At 41.2% G+C, this 22,188-nt stretch overlaps 1 protein-coding gene across 2 annotated transcripts in view; it reads right to left on the bottom strand.

Annotated features, from left to right (window-relative positions):
• fbln1 (fibulin 1) overlaps window positions 1–19,394 on the bottom strand; it is a 29,463-nt gene extending 10,069 nt beyond the window's left edge. Inside the window, exons 1-15 of one of the 2 annotated variants that reach the window (XM_028584836.1) lie at window positions 19,126–19,394; window positions 15,723–15,831; window positions 14,161–14,290; window positions 11,418–11,571; window positions 10,590–10,652; window positions 10,404–10,490; window positions 10,100–10,237; window positions 9,860–9,997; window positions 8,857–9,000; window positions 8,210–8,335; window positions 7,928–8,053; window positions 7,153–7,272; window positions 6,393–6,524; window positions 6,172–6,295; window positions 131–276 (exon numbers count right to left, since the gene is read on the bottom strand). In XM_028584836.1, coding sequence (XP_028440637.1) covers window positions 131–276; window positions 6,172–6,295; window positions 6,393–6,524; window positions 7,153–7,272; window positions 7,928–8,053; window positions 8,210–8,335; window positions 8,857–9,000; window positions 9,860–9,997; window positions 10,100–10,237; window positions 10,404–10,490; window positions 10,590–10,652; window positions 11,418–11,571; window positions 14,161–14,290; window positions 15,723–15,831; window positions 19,126–19,180 — 1,792 coding nt within the window. In that variant the 5' untranslated portion in view covers window positions 19,181–19,394. Of the gene's footprint in view, window positions 1–130; window positions 277–4,542; window positions 5,550–6,171; window positions 6,296–6,392; window positions 6,525–7,152; window positions 7,273–7,927; window positions 8,054–8,209; window positions 8,336–8,856; window positions 9,001–9,859; window positions 9,998–10,099; window positions 10,238–10,403; window positions 10,491–10,589; window positions 10,653–11,417; window positions 11,572–14,160; window positions 14,291–15,722; window positions 15,832–19,125 lie in introns of those variants that run through there. The other variant, XM_028584837.1, reaches the window with a different exon arrangement.
• Between the last annotated feature and the right edge of the window lie 2,794 nt (window positions 19,395–22,188).

The raw sequence follows: 22,188 nt of genomic DNA, 5'->3' as shown, positions 1-22,188 counted from the left end.
AGTGTATTTCCCAAAACTATTCTTTAAAACATGTTTATTCCCCAAGGAACCGCTTTTGCTACATGTTTGCCCATCTGGATTACTACAAAATGTCCATCATTATGCACATAAGAAATCAACTTTTACCTACCCTCTGGCTTTGTGAACTCTCTGAAGGTGGGCAAGGAGATGAAGGTGTGGGACACGGAGTGCATTGGGTCCAGAACACAGGCGACGTCATTGGGCTGACAGGACTTTATACAGCGAATGGTGTCAGAGCGTTCAAGCCTCGCCACTCTAAAGGAGAGAACAAACATACACACCCACAAAAAAAGAAAACACAAACACACATGGCCTTTGACCTTTAGGTAATGTCTATATAAAGACTTCAGAGTTAACCGCCTTTGGTGTATAAAGCTCACAATAACAGGGCATCCTTGGGAGCAGCCCACTGCGTAATCTAGAACTCAGTGGGGCAACTCCAATGGCCGCTACACAAACAATAGCTGAACAAGACTACAGGGATACTGGATATAGCAGTCAACATCAAAAACAATCAAATTCTATGTGGTTTCAAAGAATAATAAACCAACAATGGCCAAAGCTCATGCTAAAGCCAACCTTTGTAGCTTGTGGAGACTAGCGCTGCCATTGATGCTTTTCTGATGCACTATTTCAAGCTGTGTGGGAAATGAATTACTACACTCACAGAGAATGATCCACAACCAGCTCAGGAAAATATTTGGATTTGCTGAGCATCCCCGGCTTCACATCAGATAATCTCTTGAGGAGGATTTATGGGGCAAGGGAGTGTTCTAAAAGACTCCTAAATTGTGAGCAACATGACTAGACAACTCCCCAGCCTCTCCTCAGGGCAGCTCTCATCCTATTATTTAGGGCTTTGTTTATTCCACAGACAAATCAGTGACAGGTCGGAGGGAATGTAGGGCCTCTGCTGGCTCCTAAGGCTAACGCCACCTGAAGTATCGCTATTCACTACCTGTCTGCTACATTAGACTTTGAGCGAGGTTTCTAAGGCACTAACAACCTCGTAAATCAAGAGTTTGTCTTTGAAACGATGAAGAACTTGTGATCACGAGAGAGCTATTGAAACAAAATAAAAGCCTTGACTTCGAAATCCAAGATGTTAAATTTAAGCTTGATTTTCACAAAGGAGACAAGTGGGTTCATGGTTATATTGGGTTATGAAAACAGCCAAGTTGCCATGTATAAGTCCAGTTAATGTGCATGGCAGCCGTATAGCCACATTGTGAGTCATGGGCTGTGGATCTCTGGCGCTCCTCAGGGGACCTATAGGCTGCAGCTCAAAGAACCAGGCCCGGCTTGGGTTGCAGGGCTTCTTCCATGGACAGCGAGGAGAGAAGCCCCTGACAAAAAGTCAAGCCACCACTGGGTAGGGGCTTGTAATTAGCAATTAGCAGGTGGGTCCAAGTTTTGCTTTGGCCAGCGCCAAACCCACAAAATGTTCTCCTAGTTTATAATACCACGGCCTGAGCTGCAGAAAGACCCGAGCGGGGCTCTAGAGGACGAGGTGAAAGCTCTGTTGGGGTAGAGAGTAAATTTACGAGAAGATAATTACCCAGGATGAACTGCCCCCTTACACACAGACGGGCACTTGAAAGCAGGGGCAGCAAGTGGAACTAATTACAGCTCCACGTTAGTGTTAATGGATGTCTGCACCGAAATACCGATATGCATGTGTATGTTTATTTGTGCATGCGTGCCTTTATGCATGCAAACATGCTTTAGTCTGTGTCAGTGTGTGTGTGTGTGTGTGTGTGTGTTTGTGTGTGTGTGTGTGTGTGTGTGTGTGCGTGTGCGTGCGTGTGTGTGTGTGTGTGTGTGTGTGTGTGTGTGTGCGTGTGTGTGCACAAATGTACATCTTCTTCATCTCCCCCATGCCTCACGTGGCCCAGCCCAGGAGAAAAACCCCAATACTTTTAGACCAGAAAGAAAAACAGACTTTTTGGATGAAAGTCCTCTGGTCAAGCATAGGGCCTTTTATTTTTTTGGTAATTATTATTTATAGTCGGCACATTGATAACGCCCCAACACAAACACTGCAGGGCATCATTCATTCTGTGCGCGGTGATGTTGCTGTACCACAAATTGTTCAGACCACCGGCCAGAGCCCAGAGCCCCATAACTCAATGTCAAAGGGGAGGAAAAAAACGTGCGCACCACTATGTTCTTATTTTAAGGATATCCCCACTAGGGACCAAGTGCATCCTTACTGGCCTGACAGCTCAGGACAGGAGGAACCTAGGACATCTGAATTTACAGTTATTATAAGCCGCAGCCCTCGGGCAACAGCATCACAGCATGTCAAACTATTTATACTCTGTGCTGGTGCACATTTCCCTCTCCTTTGCCACTGCATCCCATCGCATGTCACTTACTCAGCCTTCATTTGGATTATCTGTCTGCTTTGGGGTTTACACCCGCAGTATGCAGTGGAAATCTGTGCATTTTACATTAAGCCTAAAATGTAATGGAAGCTAAAGAGATGTGCTTGAAAATAACTGCCACAGAAAGATGTATTTGCGGTGCAAGGTAACTGACGTTTGGGAAGTGGGAGTAACAATACATTAAAAGACCCAGTCTGGCTCATTTTTGACTGGAATTTAGAGGTGTGGAATTACTTTAGTAATAGTGAAATTTGACGTATCTGCACATATAATATATAACTGAAGGGTTTGACTTATAGATGGGACATTTGACTTGTGTGTGCATCTTGGCTGATTTAAAATACAGGACTGGATTGCCTCTGTGTTTACAAACATTAGTAATGTAGGAAAACTTTAAAATCATCAGGAGACCATTACTATAATTATTAATACAATATGTTGTTATCTAGTGTTGTGTTAAAAAAAAAATTGTGTATACAGTAGATGTGTACAGTCCTGTACCTTTAACTTTAAATACAGTATATGCTACATTACTAGAGACTTGTATCGATGGATTTTTTTCTTCACTGAGGCTCTTGGATTAATAGCAATATGAAACTATGTGAGGAAGTCTTCATGCCTTCATCTGTGATGTGGCTTCACATTCCAGCTGCTCCCTTTGCTGTATTTGATTAAACCCCACAATGCACCATTATCAAGAACTGGATTTGACTTGAACATGTGTTATTTCTATTTCAATTTTAATAGAAAACTGTTCATCCAACACATAAACCATAAAGTACTGCCAAACGTCAGACTTTATCATGCAACCATCATCAAATTACACTCAGTTGTAGGCAGACTTGGGTCGTTACTATTTTATGATTTAGCCTGACTGAGAACGCCACCTAGCGGCTATCACATGCTTTACCTCCAAGAAGATTCATTCAGTTGGAACTAATTTATCCCTAATTCTAGTGTTAAAACGTTGATTATGTAAAATGCTACAGTACTAAAAAAAATTTGCTTTTTTTCTTCCGATTTTGTGTGTTGTATTGTTTTGTTTTTTTCATATCAACTCTCAAAAAAATGTGTCATCTTTAGCAAACGTTTAGTGTCGAACAGTCAAATTTGTGGTAATTATTTAGAAAAAAAGAGTGAAATAGACAAAGCTGGGTAATTTGGTGTCTCTCTTAGAGATAGGGTGAGAAGCTCAGTCATCCGTGAGGAAGTTGGAGTAGAGCAGCTGCTCCTTTGCAGAGCGGAGCAGAGATTATATCTCCACCCAGGCCTGGGAACGCCTCAGGATCCCCCAGTCAGGGCTGGCTAATGTGGCTCGGGAAAGGGAAGTTTGGGGTCCCCTGCTGGAGCTTCTGACCACGGATAAGCAGATGACGATGGATGGATGGATGGATGGATGGATAATTTGTTGGACAAAGGGGGCAGCTCTGCCCCAGGATCCTGAAAGACCAGTTTACTGAAACATTCCTGTTCCTTTGCATGTTTGTCACCTTAAGTCAATTTAAACAATAGTCAGGACAACACAAGTAAACACAAAATCTTTGTAAATGTGAAGGTGTTTATCATTAAAGGAGAAAAAATCCAAACCATCATGGCCCAGGCGAAAAAGTTTGCCCCAGTTTGGGCCACCATTAGCAGCAACAACTTTTGGCGATAACGAGGTTTTACAGCGTCCTGGAGGAATTTTGCATGAGAACTGTCCTAATTCAGTTACATTAGAGGGTTTTTCGCAGCATGAACGGCCTTTTTTAAGGTCATACCACAACATCTCAATCAGGTCAGGACTTTAGTATTCCCTCCAAAGTCTTCATTTTGTTTTCTTCAGCCATTCGGTGGTGGACTTGCTGGTGTGTTTAGGTCAAAAGCCCCCCAGCCCCAAAGTAACTGTGGTTTGTAGTAATTTGATACACTGGAAATTTGTAAAAAGGAACAGTTTGACATTTTAAGAAATACACTTGAAGATACTGACACTCTCTTTCTTGCTGAGAGTTAGAGCCAGGCTAGTTCTTTGGACGTTGTTGTGGGGTCTTTTGTTTCCCCATGTTTCCATTCTTTATGCTGTGGATAATGGCTCTCACTGTGGTTCGCTGGATTCCCAAAGCTTTGGAAATGGCTTTAAACCCTTTCCAGTTAGCCAGCTGCTGGCGGTAGCTTTATAATTAGCGTACAGATATTAGAGTGGTATGAATCTTCTCATCTATTTCCCAAAATAGTATTCCCTAAAATAATATCCCAAACTATTCCTTTAAGAATACAGTATGCACTTCTCAGATCTCATAATATCAAGTAAAATGTGTTTCTTCTTTTTTTTGACAAAGTCCACATTTTTAATACATTTGTATATTTATAGTAACTCACTGATTGGAAGGGGTATTGGGAGCATTGGGTCCCTCATTTTTGCCCATAATCAGATCATTAGCTCATACAGTTTGCCCAAGTTTTTAGGCCGGCTTAAACCTAATCAGATAAATCTGTGTTTATAAGGATGAATACTGGTCTTAATAATAATCACCAATTAGAAATTATATAATTTATATTTACCTGTTTATATCTATGCAGTATGTTCTGCAATCATATATGTTACAACATGTAGTAGTCTACATTGCATCACTATGCTTTGCTATAAACATACTGAATGGTCACCTTCATTGGATTTTGTGTTGAGGATGAATTATTTTTTCGACAAGAAGATGCATTTAACATGACACATCCTTTTTAAGAGTGTAGTAACTTGTGTAACCCTACGTTAACTCCTGTGTTTATTCTAGTAGGGGATTGTAAGGTACTCTGGGCTCCTCCTGGGTAACAAACACCAGCACTTTAGAAAGGTATGTGCTGAGCGTGCCGTAGCGACGCAGCCTTAGCTCCAGAGACAGCTCGAAGTCCTGTGGCTGGTTGATGAGCTTTGCCACCGACATCACGCCGCCGGTGGGAACACGCTCCGTCTTGAAGAAACCGCCCTCGTTGCCAGAAGTGATAACAATCTGGATATCATCGCCGGCCACGGTGTGGGAGGGGCCCATGCGGAAGATGTTGGTGAAGACGGGGATGTTGGTGGGGAAGGTGAGGTAGTAGTAGGTTATTCTCAGGGGCATGGCAGGGCAATCGACAGAGTCATTGCAAAGCAAGCGTTCACATCGACTGCAAAGAGAGAAGAGTGGGGGGCAGGGCAGGACGGGACAAGACAGAACAAAACAGGCACAAAGAGAAGGAGAGAGAAAGAGACCAGGTGTGAATTCAATTTGCCGTGCATGACATGCAGTGGAAGGAACATCAGTCTCAAAATACTTCACAGGCCAGTCATGGTGCCCTCTGTGGGATCATGCAAAAAGTTGTGTCAATGGTGCCTGAATAGGTCATACACAGCCTCTACTGTAACTGAGTTAATGGAAAATTAACCCGTATGCATTTCATCATTCTAAAACAACAGAACATGCTACAGCCAAATCTTTTATCTGAAGTCATTCCAGCATTGAGCATACTGGACATGCGGAGCCTTGAATAACACATGAATAGGGGGCAGTTTAAAAGGCTTGACATTGTCTACTAGCTCTTGGTAGGATGACCATTCAGACTTGACTGTAAGGAACACGGACCTTGCTCTGTGAGTGTTTATGTGTGTGAGGTTTAATGTTGATGATGTATTATTAATGTTGGTCTATTTATTATCATTTTGCTATGAGCATAGAGGACACATTTAAAGTCATATCCATTAACAAATGTGTCCAGTTTAGCAAAAATTGTACAGAATCCAGATACTCACGTCTCTCCAACGCGCCGGTAGTTGTTTGGACACTCGAAGGACAAGCATCTGAATCCTCCCTGCACATTAAAGCAGCTCTGATTCACTGTGCATGTGTGCGTTCCCGTCACGCATTCATCAATATCTGTGAGCGCAAAAACAAAAAATGTGATTTCAAAACATTCCCAAAAAATGTAATTGTATCAAAATTGACATAAGACTTCACATGTAGGATAGTTTACCCTGGCAGCTGCGCCCATTGGGTGCCAATGTGTAGCCACTGACAGGACAGGAACAGTGGAAGCTGCCAGGGGTGTTGTGACAGCGATAGGAGCAAATATGACCTCCAGTGGGCAGGGCACACTCATCTATATCTAAAAATGTAACAAGACAGATACAAAGTAGTCAAAAGAGTCACACACACACATATATATATATATATATATATATATATATATATATATATATATATATATATATATATATATATATATATATATATATGTGTGTGTGACTCTGGAACAAGTTACCCTCTGAAATTCGGACTACTACAGATGTAGCGCGTTTTAGGTTTAAACTTACTGTTTAGAAAAGGCTTTTAATACATAGTAGTGGTGTGACAATTTCCCTCTTCTATTTCTATGTAACCTTTTCTGATTTTATTGTTTCTATTTGTCATTCTTTTTATTGTATGATATGTTATGTGTTTTAGTCTTGGTTTCTGATGTGAAGCACTTTGGATACCTGTTTGTTACTGTAAAGTGCTATATAAATAAATGTTGATTGGTTGATTGATTATGATTGATCTGTTTCATATATAAACACAGTTTTCTATATTGTTTGCTGCTTACACATAAGCTGAGTCTTCATATTAACACATAATATATTCAAGCTCAAAAGCACGATAGCAACCAGAACATACTGAATACAGGACTAATTGCCTTGATCTATAAAACAGGTTTTCACAATATACTAGTGTATCTGTTAAAGGTTCAATTTTACCTTCACAAGTCATGCCATCTATGTCACTGAGCTGGTAGCCACGGCGACAGTAACACTGGTAGGAGCCGTACACGTTGGCACACTCTTGACTGCATGGGTTGCTCTCACACTCATTTAAATCTGCACAGAGAAAAGATGATTACAGACCATTATGAGCTCTGTCCTAGTAGTTTACTAACTGGTACAGCTTAGTGATCAGAAGAATAAAAACCATGCACCTGCAGAGAGGTGGATCCTCCTCTGATCATTTCAATATGGACAACATAAACAGTTGCTTGCAAAGTTACGCACTTGGTTTGCATCTAAACAGGATACTCAGAATGGGCTGAAATATAACAGACTTTGAAAAAAGCATGATTGTACAGCAAGTGCCTGGAGGGTGGACGTTTTTCAAAAGGTGCATACCACTTGTTAGTTTTACCAGTCACTAGTTTTACCAGAATGGCTGGGAAAATGCAGAAGTGTATTTTTTAAGTCAGACATTGAATCTATCTCTTGAAAAATGTTGTTAGACTGTGAAAACACCTGGGACATCAATGGAAATAAATCTGGGTTTTTGTAGTCCTATCCCTGGCAAAGTCTGATACGCTATATTTTATAAATATTAAAATTAGAATGTTATAAATTAACCAATCAAACCAAAACAACTTGATGTCATAGTAGGTAGTAGAACATATCTGTGTCAGCTGAAATCAAAGACAAAAGGTTGTCCAACTCACTACACATACTGTATACTGTATAAACAGTTGCTATTTAGATAGTTGGATAGTCTTACCGTCACAATTCCTGCCATCAGCGGCTAGCTTGAAGCCGGTGGTGCAGCTACATTGGTAGGATCCCAGAGTGTTCTCACACTTATGAGCACACAGGCGGCCAGGGTAGTGCCTGCATTCGTTAATATCTAACACACAAAGTCCAAATATGACCAAATTCTCTTATACACATTTTGACCAGTACTAGTATATAGACAGTATCTCTGTTTTGTTTACATGGAGACAATACACTTGGATTAAGATACTTAAATGAGAACATCAAGCGAGATCGACCAGCTTCTTACCCTCACAAACCCGACTGATGCTGTTGAAGATGTAGCCAGTCTCACACTCACAGCGGTAGGAGCCTATCAGGTTGATACAACCATGACCTGCACAGACCTTTTCAGGGCCCTTACACTCATCAATATCTGCAGAGGGGCATGCGAAGAACAGTGAACACCACGATATGCACCTCAGGTAGGTTAGTAACATTGTAGTCTCGCTTTGCCAGACCTTCCTCCACAGCGCTGCGGAGGAGGGTTCGGCTAGTCCACACAGCATTCCGGGATGGGAGAAAAACGTTCTCTGGTTTATTGGCATTTCTTTAAATCAATCACAATCTGGTTGGGCGGCGCTAAGCACAGGAAAAAGCCAGGAAGGAACTTGTTTTGGTGGAACACGTGTACGTTCAAAAGTTGTTTTAGTCGTGCAACAGAAAACTCAGATTGGACAGACAGTCTAGCTAGCGGTCTGGATTTACCCTGCAGAGATCTGAGGAGCAGTTAACCATAGTCCTCAGAAATTCACCGGAGTTTAAAATTCCAACACAAACAAAACGGAAAGTAACGGACAGAATTTCCGACGGCAACGGAGCAATCCCGGAAGTGGAATGTTATGGATATAGACTAGTAATATTGTTCTCTAGGAATGGTGAGATTTTCAGCCATACCAACACAGCGTGTGCCCTCTTCATTGAGGTGGTATCCTCGACCACAGTTAACAGAGTTCCTCTGGCAGATGTACGAGCCAACTGTGTTGATGCAGATCTGCCCGCGGTTGCATGGGCCCGTCTGGCTGACACATTCATTGATATCTGAAAACGCGGACACAGATGACATTGTTAAATCATGAAAAGATTGCTCTGGTCTATCTTTTATAACTGAATATATAGTTATTTGAATGTAAACTTTGGCCTAAAGGTGGCTCTAGACAAAGGCCATGAAGTCATTACAACTGTCATGACTTCAGGCACTTCCTAAACATGTATTCCATTACCTGCTCTGTGTTTACCTACAACTCTCCCTGTCATTACAGATCCAGCCACTCTCTCCTGCCCTGCAGTAACCCCTTTCCCGCCATTCCCCTTACCTGATCATCTCCGCCCACTTACTCACCTGCTCCCAATTTCCCTGATTAGTGTTGCATTATTTACCAGTCCATCTCTTTTGCAGATTGTCTAGTGTGCATCCGCCTAGCTTTCCAGTGTTAATCTGCCTATTTTTTCACAGGTATTTATGCACAGGTAGTGACTAAAATCACCTAGAACATACATGTGAAACATTTTCTTGCAGTTGTTGTTAAAGGCTCAGTAAGTGACTTTTATTTTGCCATATTTGCTGAAACTGTTACTATATCCTGAGATCAGCAGATTAGACAGCTAATCTGTGAAAACATCAGGTTCCTCTGCCTCCCTCTAGAGCTCTTAATGGCATTTGCACGTTTTCACCCCAGTGTCGATCAATACATGTGAACTGCGGTCAAACTGTAAAACTAGGCAGCGCTCATCAAATATAAATCAAGTCAATGTTAATGCATTGCCTATTTCTCGCCTCAAATGTTTGCAGAAATATATTTTTATATGTAGCACTGTCAGGATATAGTGACAATTTGAGCAAATATGACATAGGTTTAACCAACTGTAACTTTAAGGGCTGTTGTAGTATGGTGCTTACCAATGCAGTTGCCGAGGGCGTCCTGGATAAAGCCCGCACCACATTTGACTTTAGGGAGACAACGGAACGAACCCTGTGTGTTTTGGCACTCGAACTCTGGGCCACAGTTATGGATGCCACTCTCACACTCATCAATGTCTGGATAAAGAAATCACAGGAAAATTGCTTTTAAAAACACTGCAAATACCTAAACAAATAGAAACACATTCAAAGATGCAAACTAATCACAGTGTGACTGACCTTTGCAGTTGTTGTTGTCAGTGAGTTCATAGCCAGTCCCACAGCTGACCTCTCTCTGGCAACGGAATGAGCCCTCTGTGTTGATACAACGCTCTCCTCCCCGACAGTTGCTGGCTCCCAGCAAACACTCGTTGATGTCTGAGAGTGTTTGAAAGCAGAGGTTCTCTTACTGTGCTGATCTTTCCGATAGTGACAAACAGTATTACAGTTTTGTGTATCAAAAAAGCTTTGTCTTTGCTCTAATTTCTTCTGTCACACAAATGGAAACGTTCAAGTTTTAAGAGGGGGGACGAGTACTACCTACCCTCACAGCTCTTTCCATCTGGCTTGAGTTTGTAGCCTTTGAAACAGGAACAAGTGCCATTTCCCACACAGTTATGAGCACATTTCCCTATAATAGAAACAAACATGTTGACAATTGATCACTGCATTTGCAAGATTAAATCAGTTAGGTGTAGGACATTTTGTTCATTGACTTATTATACTATACCTTTGCACTGATCACTTAATACTGAATTATCTCCACTGTCACTGGTTTCATCTTTGTTTGGTACTGCATGAGAGAAATAAAACACATCTTAACACCTTACATCTCTATCTTAAGAAGCACCCCTAAGACCATTCAAAATATTGCAAGTGTGTTTCCGGTGCTGCAACTGAAGATTACTTTCATTATTTATTAAACTGCTGATAACTTTCTTAATTAAGTAAATATTTTTTGGTCTATTAAATAGAATAGCATGGCCATTACAATTTCCTAAAGGCCAAATGTCTTGTTCTGTCTGTCTATCAGTCCAAACCCCAAATATATTCAATTTGCTATTAAACAGGCCAAATAAAAACCACAAATCCTGACAACTGGAAAGTTGGAACTAGAAAATAGAAGAAAAAAAAATTACTGGAGTGCCTATGAGCAATGTTTATTTATGTGAGCAACACACTAAAACCCTCATCATCAGTGTTTACCTCCCTTGAAAGCAATGACTAAAATGCCATGACCACATACATCCAGCAGGGGGCAGTGTGGGCTTATGTTTGACAAAACCGTGGCGCTTTTATTTTTACACATAATTCTTCTTCCTTCTTGATGCCCATCCTCCAATATTTTGAGATATTTCATGTGTTTGAGCACAGTGCTTTCTGTTTTTCTACCCTAATGCTAGTTAGTTAGTTAGTTAGTTAGGTAAGTAGGTAGTTAGGTAGTTAGGTAGGTAGGTAGGTAGGTAGTTTAGTTAGTTAGTTGCCTGATTTGATGCAAACAAACTTAGACAATTTTTTTTATGTTTGGCCTACTTTATGCTTGAGGTTTTTCACTCACATTCAGTTTTTGCTGTGGTCTGGTTGTCTGGGGCTCCATCTACGCAGCAGGCCCGGGACACAAGGCCACACTGGTAGCCCACGGACAGGTTGTGGTCACAGGGTAGGCCCTGCTCCTGGGTCGCCTTCCCCAGAAGACAACAGTCACAGCACATCTACAGCACACAGGGTAGAATACAATAGAATAAACTTTGGTGCATAATGCAGACTTGGGAGAGAAAAACACTTGTCACACATGACATGTCAACCCCCATTCTGATGCACCAGAGGAAGTGAAACCAAAAAGGAGATGGTGGGATGATGTTAGTTGGTAAAATACTGGAGGTAGATGAAACAGGCTTTTACACTGACAAGTGAGGAGGATGTGATTGACAGATCAACCAGACAGATAAAAAGAAGGCTGATTGAAAAGACATGCCAACTTACTGGCTTCAGACAGATAAATGAAAAGCAGTAAGTCAGTAAGCAAGACAGACAGACAGACAGTGATGAGATGGCATCATCCCCTCTGGCTGAAGCATGCTTAATCAATCATTATGGCAGCCTGGTAATGTCAGTCGGGGAAGGGGATGAAAGGAGCAGAGTGGGGGGGATGGGTGTGTTTTAGTTTTAGTTTGGGTAATGAGGTTATATGCGTGAAATGTAACCATGTGTTGTGTATTTGTGTATTGATGGTACGACAGAACACATGCCACAAATCTTTCAAACATGACAACTCTATTGGTTATATAGTTGTTAACTCCTACTCCATTTGTCTCTGTGTGTTTGTTTCTGTGGCCTTGACTCTGTCCCAAAACCCTCTGTACACTATTTGCCATGCACTAAACGCCAGATATTTCCCTCAGGACAGCTGGATGTGTAAATAAATAACACAACAAGTTCACCATATCAATTTAAAGGTGATAGTATCTCAGTGTTATGTCTACAGAGAAAAAAAGACATGGCTGGTTGCTCTGTAGACTCAACCGTAGATCAAACGTGTGTCAGGTGCTCTTGAAAAACAGGATAAACAGGAAGGCAATCCGGGCATTCCAAAATATAAGAAAAAATAAAAATAAGGAAAAAATGAATAAAGACTATTGTAGTTGCTAAAACCAGTGCCTGGATAGCCTTTCTGTTTATCATGGCCAAAAGATGAGTTTAAAAAAAAATCTTGCATTACAACATATGAATTGACCCAACCTCATTGTTAAAGAAATAGTTGGACACTTATATATGAAAATTTACTTATTTGCTCTTAAGCAGATTGATACCACACGTCTGTCCTTTAAGTATCAAGCTGGAGCCATGAGACAGTTAGCTTAGCTTTGCATGCCAACTGGAGGAAACACCTAAAAAGGTAGTCTCACATTGCCAGACCTATCTCCACAGCGCTTTGTCAGTGCTGGAGTATGGTCTGGCTACCCCACTTCCTATCTACATATCCATTTTGGAATATATGGCAAATACATTATGGCACCGTACATCCAGTAAGCCAGACTAGTTCAAAGGTAACAAAATCGACATACCAGCATCTCTAAACTCAAATCACTTATTAATATTTGTTTTTACCTTGTTTGTTTACAGGTTGTGGTTTTAAGGGAAATAATGTGCTGAACTCTTTGCCCGGCCAAGAAATAGTCATGCACATAAAACTGTAAAACCACTAATTGTCACTTTTACACTTTGGTTTTTGTAAACAAAAGACATATACTGTATTGTAGTAGACCTTAGAGGTGCTGGTAGGCAGACTTTTTTTTTTACCACAGGCTAGCTTCTTCCTTCTGCGTTCAGTCTTTATGCCAAGCTAAGCTAACCATCTGCTGGCTGTAGCTCCATAGGTATTGCACAGACATGACGGTGGCATCAATCTCCTTATCTAACTTTCAGCAAGCATTTCTGTAATGGATTATTGTTATTATTGTTAGGATTATTCGTTCTCGGTTTCTCTCCTAAGTTTACAGAAACACTAAGGGTTTAAGGTGAGGACTGATTTTAATTGTATTGTTTCACAATGTAATGAAACCTTTTGATACTGTATTCTGCATGCGGTTACTTGAACATTATTTTATCCGGTAAGAGTAGGTGAATCATATATTTTGTCTTTAACTTACCTGTGCACATTTAAGTATGAGCCACCACCGGCACTTTATAGTCGATCAAGTAAAGACAAGCTGTCCCACTGACAATTAGCTCATCCTTTTAAGCAAATGCACCAACTTGCAACCCCTCCTTTTTACCTTTTGCCAAGAATTTATCTTGTGTATCTTGTTGATGTGCTGATGTGCAGATTATGTTGTGAAAATATAGAGGCACACTGAGGGTTGGGCTGAAGGAATAAAAAGATAAAAAGGCTGAAAAGTGCTTGGACATGAGCCTGCGGAAGATTCTAGAGGCAGAGCTGAATTTATAATCTATCTGACAGCAACAAGCTCCATTCCTCCCTGGAGTGACATGCCTCATCCTGCTCACAGCGCGCGCACACACACACAGAGACAAAGAGACACACAAATGCACACCATCCCTCTCATCAATCATTTGCCTCTAAACTGGCTGTCCAGCAGAGTGATGTACTGTACATTGATTGAGTAGAGGGAGATTTTTGGTGCACACTGCGATTTAATTTACTCTTTTTGTCTCTATTCAAAGTATTTTCTGCTAGTAAGGCACACACACACACACACACACACACACACACACACACACACACACACACACACATATAAACGTATGTACAGTATGTGCACATACAGGTACAAACACACCTTTGTAGTCTTGGTCTCGCAGGTGTTGGTGAATAAAGATTCGCAGGCTCCTTGGTCTTTGGCCATGTTGATACCAGTGGTGCACATGTTATCCTCAAGCACTGTTATACAGCACTGCTCCTGTACTATCCTGTCAGCAAGAAAAAACACAAAACACAGGTGCTGCATTTATTCTCAGCTCTATCAATAATCTCCTCGCATCAGTACAACTCTGCCTTCAAGTTTAGCCCATTAAAATTAGCCTGAGGCAAGCCTGATGGGAATCTCAGAGTTGTCATGCTAAAAATGCGTGGATAAGTGCATGGGTTGAGTAAGTCCTCTTTGGATTCCAAGGAAGGCATGGGATGTTTATTGTGTTTTGCAACGCTGACATTACTAGACTTGAACTAGGTTGAGCAGCACTCCCAAGGCCATTGTTCTGTTGTTTAACCAACATTCCAGTCCCATGATAAACATTTGTCCACCTCCACATGTCCTCACTCGGGATGGGATTGTGTTTTTTTTTGAAGAAATGTATTTTAGTATAATATCACTAAAACATATTGGTCCCTTTAGATAAGCATGCTGTGTGCTCTGAGAATGGCAGAAAGTTGCACGCTAATTGGGTGACTAACAGTTGCCAGTACATTTGTATTGGTTGGTCTAGCATTTGCTGTCTGTTAGTGCTGTCCAATCAGCTAAGAGTGGGTGTCTGGATATCTGTCTCACTGCACTTTTACAAGACAGAAAGCATAAAACGCCACCCCCTCACCTCTCCTCTCTCCTTCCAACCAGCCTCTTTATCAACTCTTACCAGAAATCTCTTTCCAAATAAACTAGTGTAGATCTCAAATTCACTTCAAGGCGCACACCTCCTCTACAGAACCTTTTAAGGGCACAGTTGTGCTCCTGTTTTTCTTTTCTCTTCTCTTCTCTTCTCTCCCCTCTTTTCCTTTCATACTGTTTTTCCTCTTTGGTGTCTGAAGAAATCGTTCAGATTTCCTGTTATTGCCTCCCTCCATCCTCCCTCCATGTCGCGTTTCACCTCTAAGGTATTTCCTGGGTTTGGAAACAGCCCCTCTTCAGACCCCCATCAACCCTTGTCCACCCTGCTCCCCCACAAACCTCTGCCCTTTTCCCTTCTTCCCCACACACTATAATTTAGACAAATTTAGGATCACTTAGGGTGGCTACGGTAAATGTGTTTGCCATCAGTGTTCACAGCAGAAGATCTCCCTGGCTTATAGGCCCTGAACCTGTGGCAGCACACCCTCTAGGGTTACCAGCAGACCTGTTATTATCCCATCACTATTAGTGTTTCCTGCTCTCATGTGAAGTGAATAATGTGCATGGAGATTTACGGGAGTAAGGTAAAGCAATCTCACAGGCCTACAGACATCCCATACATGGTACAGGCCAAATCCCTTTGGGCCAATATTGCAGGAGCTTCTGTGGCGCAGATAGAAAATGTAAAGATTGTGACAAAGGGTGCAAGAGTTACTGACTTGTGAATCTGAATAAGCCCCTAACCAACCAACCATAAACCTTGTGGTGTATAGATTTGCAATCAGTCGCCTGCTCACCTGCATGTGTTTGACCCAGAGATGAGAGGGAGGGACGCACACTCTTCGTTATCATTGCCACGCTTCTGGCCATCTTTACAGCAGTCCTCTATGGAGATCTGCTCCACTCCTACAAACATTAAAAAAACAACACAAGGTGAGTCTGTGTGAACAGGTGAAAAGGTGCACACCCCATTCACCGTGCACTGTCAGAGGGACATTTTCATATCTGGCAGTGTCTGTTTTGCCGCAGTGAGGGGACCCCCACCAACATAATCACTGCAGGAGATAGAGCCCAGACGGAGTACTGCTGCCTCTGCACTTATCACACCTGCCTGCCTATCTACAAGGTGGTTACCACACTCGCTTGAGGCTAGTTTTGAGCCCTTTAAGCTGTTCGTGATGAAAAATAATATATCTAATGATTTAAGCATTATTTTATGACATTAAGCATTATTTTTTTGACAACCGTTTTCTTTTGGCAAAAATAAAAGTGATTAATGTTGATTAAAAAGGGTTATGATGATCAAATTTGGAAATCTATCCCGAACAAAAAAGGATATTGCCTTTGTCCTCTAAAGATGGAAAAACAAAATTCAAAATCTGTCTGGCAATTTGAATTGCTCGAAGGCCTTTTTTTGCCAAATAGAATGAATGATGGAAATGTTGTTGCAGACACAAGAGAGGTTTTTTGTTTTTTTTAATGGAGCACACCCAACTCTGTGGTGATCTAGCTGTTTATTCATGTGGATTAGAGAGTGAGGAATGCCTCGACTCTGTAAACAATCAGCTGTCCCAATCACATCAAGTACATTCATTCGCCTGTGGTTTGTGTGATCTGCCAAACTTGAAATAGCTTTGGCAGATCAGCTCCTTGGACTTTTTTTGCCTTTGGCTCAAACCAGGATAAGTGCGCCGAACTGTTATTAAGAGCAAGTCCTCAGAGATAAAAAAGCGAAAACAAACTCACCGTGAAATAAATTTTGTTGAACCATTGTAATATAATACAAGTTGTTGCTGGTTAGTGACTGAATGCTCTGAATTATTGGGAATAGTGATTGTGAAATGCACTGAACAAATCCATCTGTTTGAGACACAGCGTCTGCCGTGACCAGTCTGGCAAGAGTCAACAACCTCAGTTAATAAGTTAGATGACGTTGGGAGGACAAGTGTCTGGAATAGCAGTCCTCAGTTTTATAGATTTGCTGCTTTCTCCCAGAGGTGCTGGAGGTATTTTATTATAACCACTAAATCAAATATGAAGCACAAGCAGGAATAGTCATCACCACAATCAGTTTTCTGCATTGATAAACTTTGTAATAACATTGCAATTGCAATAAAACCCTCAACTTCTCTGAATAGATTGCAGTCTTGTGTAAACCCAGTTCTGCAGCCCCAGCATTAAGTAGGGGCAAGATATAACAATGACTAAGAGTTTATTATAATCAAAATATGTTTTTTTTTTCTCAAGAAAGGCAGGCATTTCCCCAGTGTAGGCTACAGAAACACGAAGCACAGAATTAAAACATTGTGACCATTGCTACTACAAAAAGGATGATTAAACTGGCAGACAGGAGTGAATATGGACAGAGGATTTATTACTAGGCAGCCACATTAGCTGACTCACTACTGATTTCTGGAAGTCTGGCAAATCCCAGAATCCTCGGGCCAATAAACCTTGTAGCAGCTGGATGAAACGAGATGGCATTTCAAAAGCTTTTCACATGGGCCTACCAAGTGGGCCCTCTCGTAGTGTCTCTGTCTCTGAATGTTTAAGACCTCTATCTGTTTGCAAAGTAACATCAAGATATTCCAATGAGACAAAACATTACAATTTGGATATAAATGTACACTGAGTGCCATTAAGGCCTTATACAAAGGTGTCAAATACTCTTGTATTGAAGTATGCAGTTTGTATATTTTAAATGACACTTGGTCTTATACTGTAACAGCTCACACTGCTCTGTCCCAGAGATTTCTCCCCACAGTTGCACTCTGCTGATAACTAACTCTAACCCACAAGGCATCACAGAGTCATTCCAACGCCACCACTGTCTGCTGCTCTAGCAAACCTAAATTGAAATACCAGAAGTGCCTTAAAACTGTGTGGTGCTGTTTTATCAAAAGAGGCAAACCAGGCGCAGCCGTGCTCCGGCCTAGATGCAGTCTGCCACAGTTCTCTGTCTCCGTGATGCATTGTCTGTCTGGACAGGGCTGATTTCCATCTTGGATAGCAGTGCTGTTTGTGAGGGCCATTCTTTCTTGGCAGAGCAGCACATGGCTTGCCTGCGTCTAGACGCCTCATGTAAACACGGCTTAATGAGCCCACTGGTGGAGCTCCGCCCAGGCAGAGTAGTTAGCCTTAGCCAGATATCACAACAGCAGTGTACATCTCTTTCACAGGCTGCACTTGAGGCTTTTATTTGGAGGTTTCTGTCAATCTTAGTGATAAGAAAAGACTGTGACACAGGACGCAGATGTTTTTCACTCTATCTATCTATCTATCTATCTATCTATCTATCTATCTATCTATCTCTATCTATCTGAATTTTACTCCAAACTGATCTGTGACACCAACCCCTTCAAAGAAAAAGTGGCCCTACTGACTGTGAAAGCTGCCCCATGTGTGACCAGGGCACCATGCACATTTGGATATGTATAAATCACACTCCTCTGTCCGGACCACCCTGTCCTGGTGAGACACTGGTCGTTCTGACATAGCATCACAGCATATCAAGGCACTTGGCCTTTGACTTGCAGGGCAGAAAAACTCTTTCACACAACTTAAATGTGAAACTGTATTTTAACACTCTTAATGTGACATCTTCTTGTATCACTTTATAAATCAAGTTGCATGTAGGCTATAGCCTAAACAAAAATGTAATGAATGAAAGAGAGCATTAAAGACACTTTCAAGTTGTGTAAATATGTAGCATCTTGATTTCTGTCCTACACAATGCAGTGTGCAAAGAGTTTACAGCTGCTAAGACACGATTTTATGTAACACTAAATATCATTAACTTCATTGTAAGTTGAGAGGGAAAACAATAGAAACAGAAAAACCTTCTAAAGCAGTTATCAGGGTGTTTTATTATATAAAGCCTTTACAATGTTAACCCTACTTCATTTCAATACAAACCTGCAACACTTTGAAGCACCCAGCTTTGTGAACTGTGCTTTTATCACATGCCCCAACTAGTCCTGTGACAAATTCATCACCTCCCTGGGTCTCACTCTTTGTCTATCATCACTTTCATTCTTACTGTAAATGCCTTCACAAATCCATGTGAAAAGTTAGCATGCAGTATACAATATCCACCCACATCAGCATCAAATAGCTGCCTATAACATTCTTTGGCTTTTCGGGGTTCATCTTAATTAAAAGTCGTCACGTAGTAGGGATCTTTACAGAAAGGTAACTTACCTTGGCCAAGGAGAACTCCGAACAGAGAGCAGAGCAGCACCACACACGGAGCCATTGAATGAGAAAGAGAGATTCAACTGGGGGAAATAAAAGGTGTCCGAGAGCTTTGAGCTTGCCTATGCTGGTTTTTCTGCAGGATGTGTAAATAAACAGCAGTGCTCCTTTAAAAAAAAAGGAAAGACCGAGTCCGCGGGAAAGACGTAGATGTGATGGAGCTGAGTGAGTCGCAGTTCCAGCTGACTGGAGGAATGAGCGTCCAATTATGACGCTGCGAGGGGCGGACTGGGGCCACAGACAGCGACTTATTGCTAATCAAATCCCCCCCCCCCCAGTATGAACTCAAAATGAAAGCCGTTCATCGTAAGCTCATTTACAATATATTACTAATACAAAATATAATTTCGCTATTGAGACTTAGGCTACAGATTGGTTATAGGCGAGGCAAGTTTATTTATGGAGCACATTTAATCAGCAATTCGAAGTTCTTCACATAAAAGATTAGATTAGAAGAATTGAGTTTATACTGTAATTGATTACTATATTCTGACACTTAGCCTATCCTTTTAAAAGGTTTTCTATAATTGACGCATGTATGTGAGTTGGAAGTATAAGACCTGAAATATAGGGAGTTGTGGGCTGAAATGGGTTTTACTGCCTACAGGAGCAATTGTAAGTGACTTCAGGCTACTGTGCTGCAAGGTATGCATGCACACATGGAAATTGTCTTGCCATCAATAGCAGAGTAGACTTTTTCTGTCTGTGACTAATGATTGTACTGATTACTCAACATCTGGAGCCAGTTTTGGGGTAACTTAAAAATATCTTGTGGCTATGTCCAGTCTGTAAGCCTTGAAACCTTTTGGATATCTCTAGAGGAAAGAGGGAGAATAAAACAATAAAAATAAAAATTGTCATTGCCTGCAAGTAACTATATTTATTCACTGCTACATTTGAGTTTGCTGCACCCTAAGAACGATGATAGATCAAAATGGAAACTGGCTTTGTGATGTTGCATACTCCCTTATATTTGAATCCCCCTTAAAAATGTATCTGCACAGTGGTATTTAAGGTTGCTGTAGGTTAACTACTTTGCCTATGTTTTGTGTACTTAACTTCACAGCTGTACCAAAGAAAATGAGGCATTTTCCCTGAAAGTTAATGAATTAAAGCATTTGTAACATGCCACAGATGTGGGCACACTGTGAGCCAAAGTGATCATGAACTGTGGGAAGGAGCTGGGTATAAACAAGCCACACACACGTGCATGCACATACACACACAAGTCTACCGGAATTGGCAAGGAGCGGAGAAATAATTGCTAGACTGCGTTATAAACATTTTGTACCAACTAAAGCCCTCTGCAAATTCAATCAGTCTACTGACTCTGGGCATGGTGACAGAGAGAGGTTAAATGATCTTCTAATCAGAGCCACATGTCTCCACCAACAGTCTAGCCAGTCTAGAAACATCTACAAGGACTTGATATCAGGACACCACAGACATACAGGGAAGCCAACAAGTATATGGTAGCTATAAATGGTAACTGCACTGTTTAAGTGTAGTATGTGACAAGTTGAGTCTCAATCTCTGCGCTCTTCAGTCCAATACAGTCTACATTTCTGTTGTACTGTCAACAATCTTCCTATAAAACCACATTTTCATAGACCACACCAGTGTTTTGAATGTTTTGGATGCTAATATGCATTTATGCATGTTACCAGCAACGTGTCACCAATGATTTCACTATGTAGTACCACTATTGCAGAGCTGTCTTAGGATATGGAGTGGGGATTTAAGTTTAAATGTTATGTTATTTATCTTCCTTATTTAGAAAATTGAATTAGAATTTTTCAATGTAGGTATCCAGGATTCATTTTTTTCCACAATAAAACCCATTCAGAAAAAAACATCCCCCTATGGTGTAAAAATGAGCTTGCAGAGAACTTGCTTGATGAGGTAATCCATCACAGTGAACATGTCTGCCTTTATTTTGTGTCTTTTACTTTACAGTTGCACGGTAAAGTGAAAACATATTTTTTAATTAATCTGCATTTACAGTGCCACACTAACAGTACAGTGATTTAACCCTGGCAACAACAAAAGCAGACATGGAGTTTATAGTAATGGATTAGCATGTTTTCTGCAAATTGATGTTAGCTAAATGAATGAAAACCAGCGGAATGCAGGGAAATCACTATTCACAAATCAACCACACTACAGCATACAGTGAGAAGTGATAAATTATTGTAGAAAATTAAGTAAAACATGCTAAAACAACGTTATGGTCCTGGAATATTTAAACTGTGCAGGGCCTATAGTTTAAAAGTAGGCGGCTGTTGCTATAGCAGCACAGATTTGGCTCCTGCAGACAATTACATTATCAGTCAAGGATGTGGCGACCCCCCTCTGTGATGTTGCAGTTATTACTACAACAAAGAGCACCCCTTTACTGCTGTCCTTAATCTTATCTTTGTCTTAGTGTAATGTAGAAAATAGATAATAGGCGTCATATTACAGATGAAGAATGTCCGAAATGAGAGCCAGGCCAGTGGCGGGCTTTAAGCCTGGCTGGCTAAAAGCACAGTGAACATCTGAGGGCTACTTATCATGCCTGCTTTCCAGAAACTACAAGCCTTTCATTCCACCTCCAATCTACATTTGGGCTTTAACAAGAAACAGCAGCGTGAGCTGACCTCTTAGCTCATAGGTGGAGGAAATTGGAGTGGCCGAGGTCACATTCAAACAGTGTTAATCTTGTTGTGGGGGGTGTTCCTTTGAAGCTCAACAAAGCTTGTCTTGCCACGTCTGTGTCAATCAGCAAAGGGCCACTAACGCAGCCGGCAGTCAGAGGCCTGGCCTGTGGGGCCCGAAGGACTTGTTCACTGCCAGTCAACACAACTGTAGAAACTTGTTAAAGGAGAAAGTGGCTTTGTTGTAATGAGGGAAGTAATACATTTCTTATTCTTAAGTAGGACATTAATAGACTCCATTTACATGCATTTATAGGGTGTAGGGGGTTTATGACATTATTTATTACCTAGAATCATTACTCAGATGTAAGCT

Source organism: Perca flavescens, chromosome 8 (genome assembly GCF_004354835.1).
Source record: "Perca flavescens isolate YP-PL-M2 chromosome 8, PFLA_1.0, whole genome shotgun sequence".
In the NCBI taxonomy this organism is placed as follows: Eukaryota; Metazoa; Chordata; class Actinopteri; order Perciformes; family Percidae; genus Perca; species Perca flavescens.
This window is presented reverse-complemented; position numbering and strand designations above follow the sequence as displayed.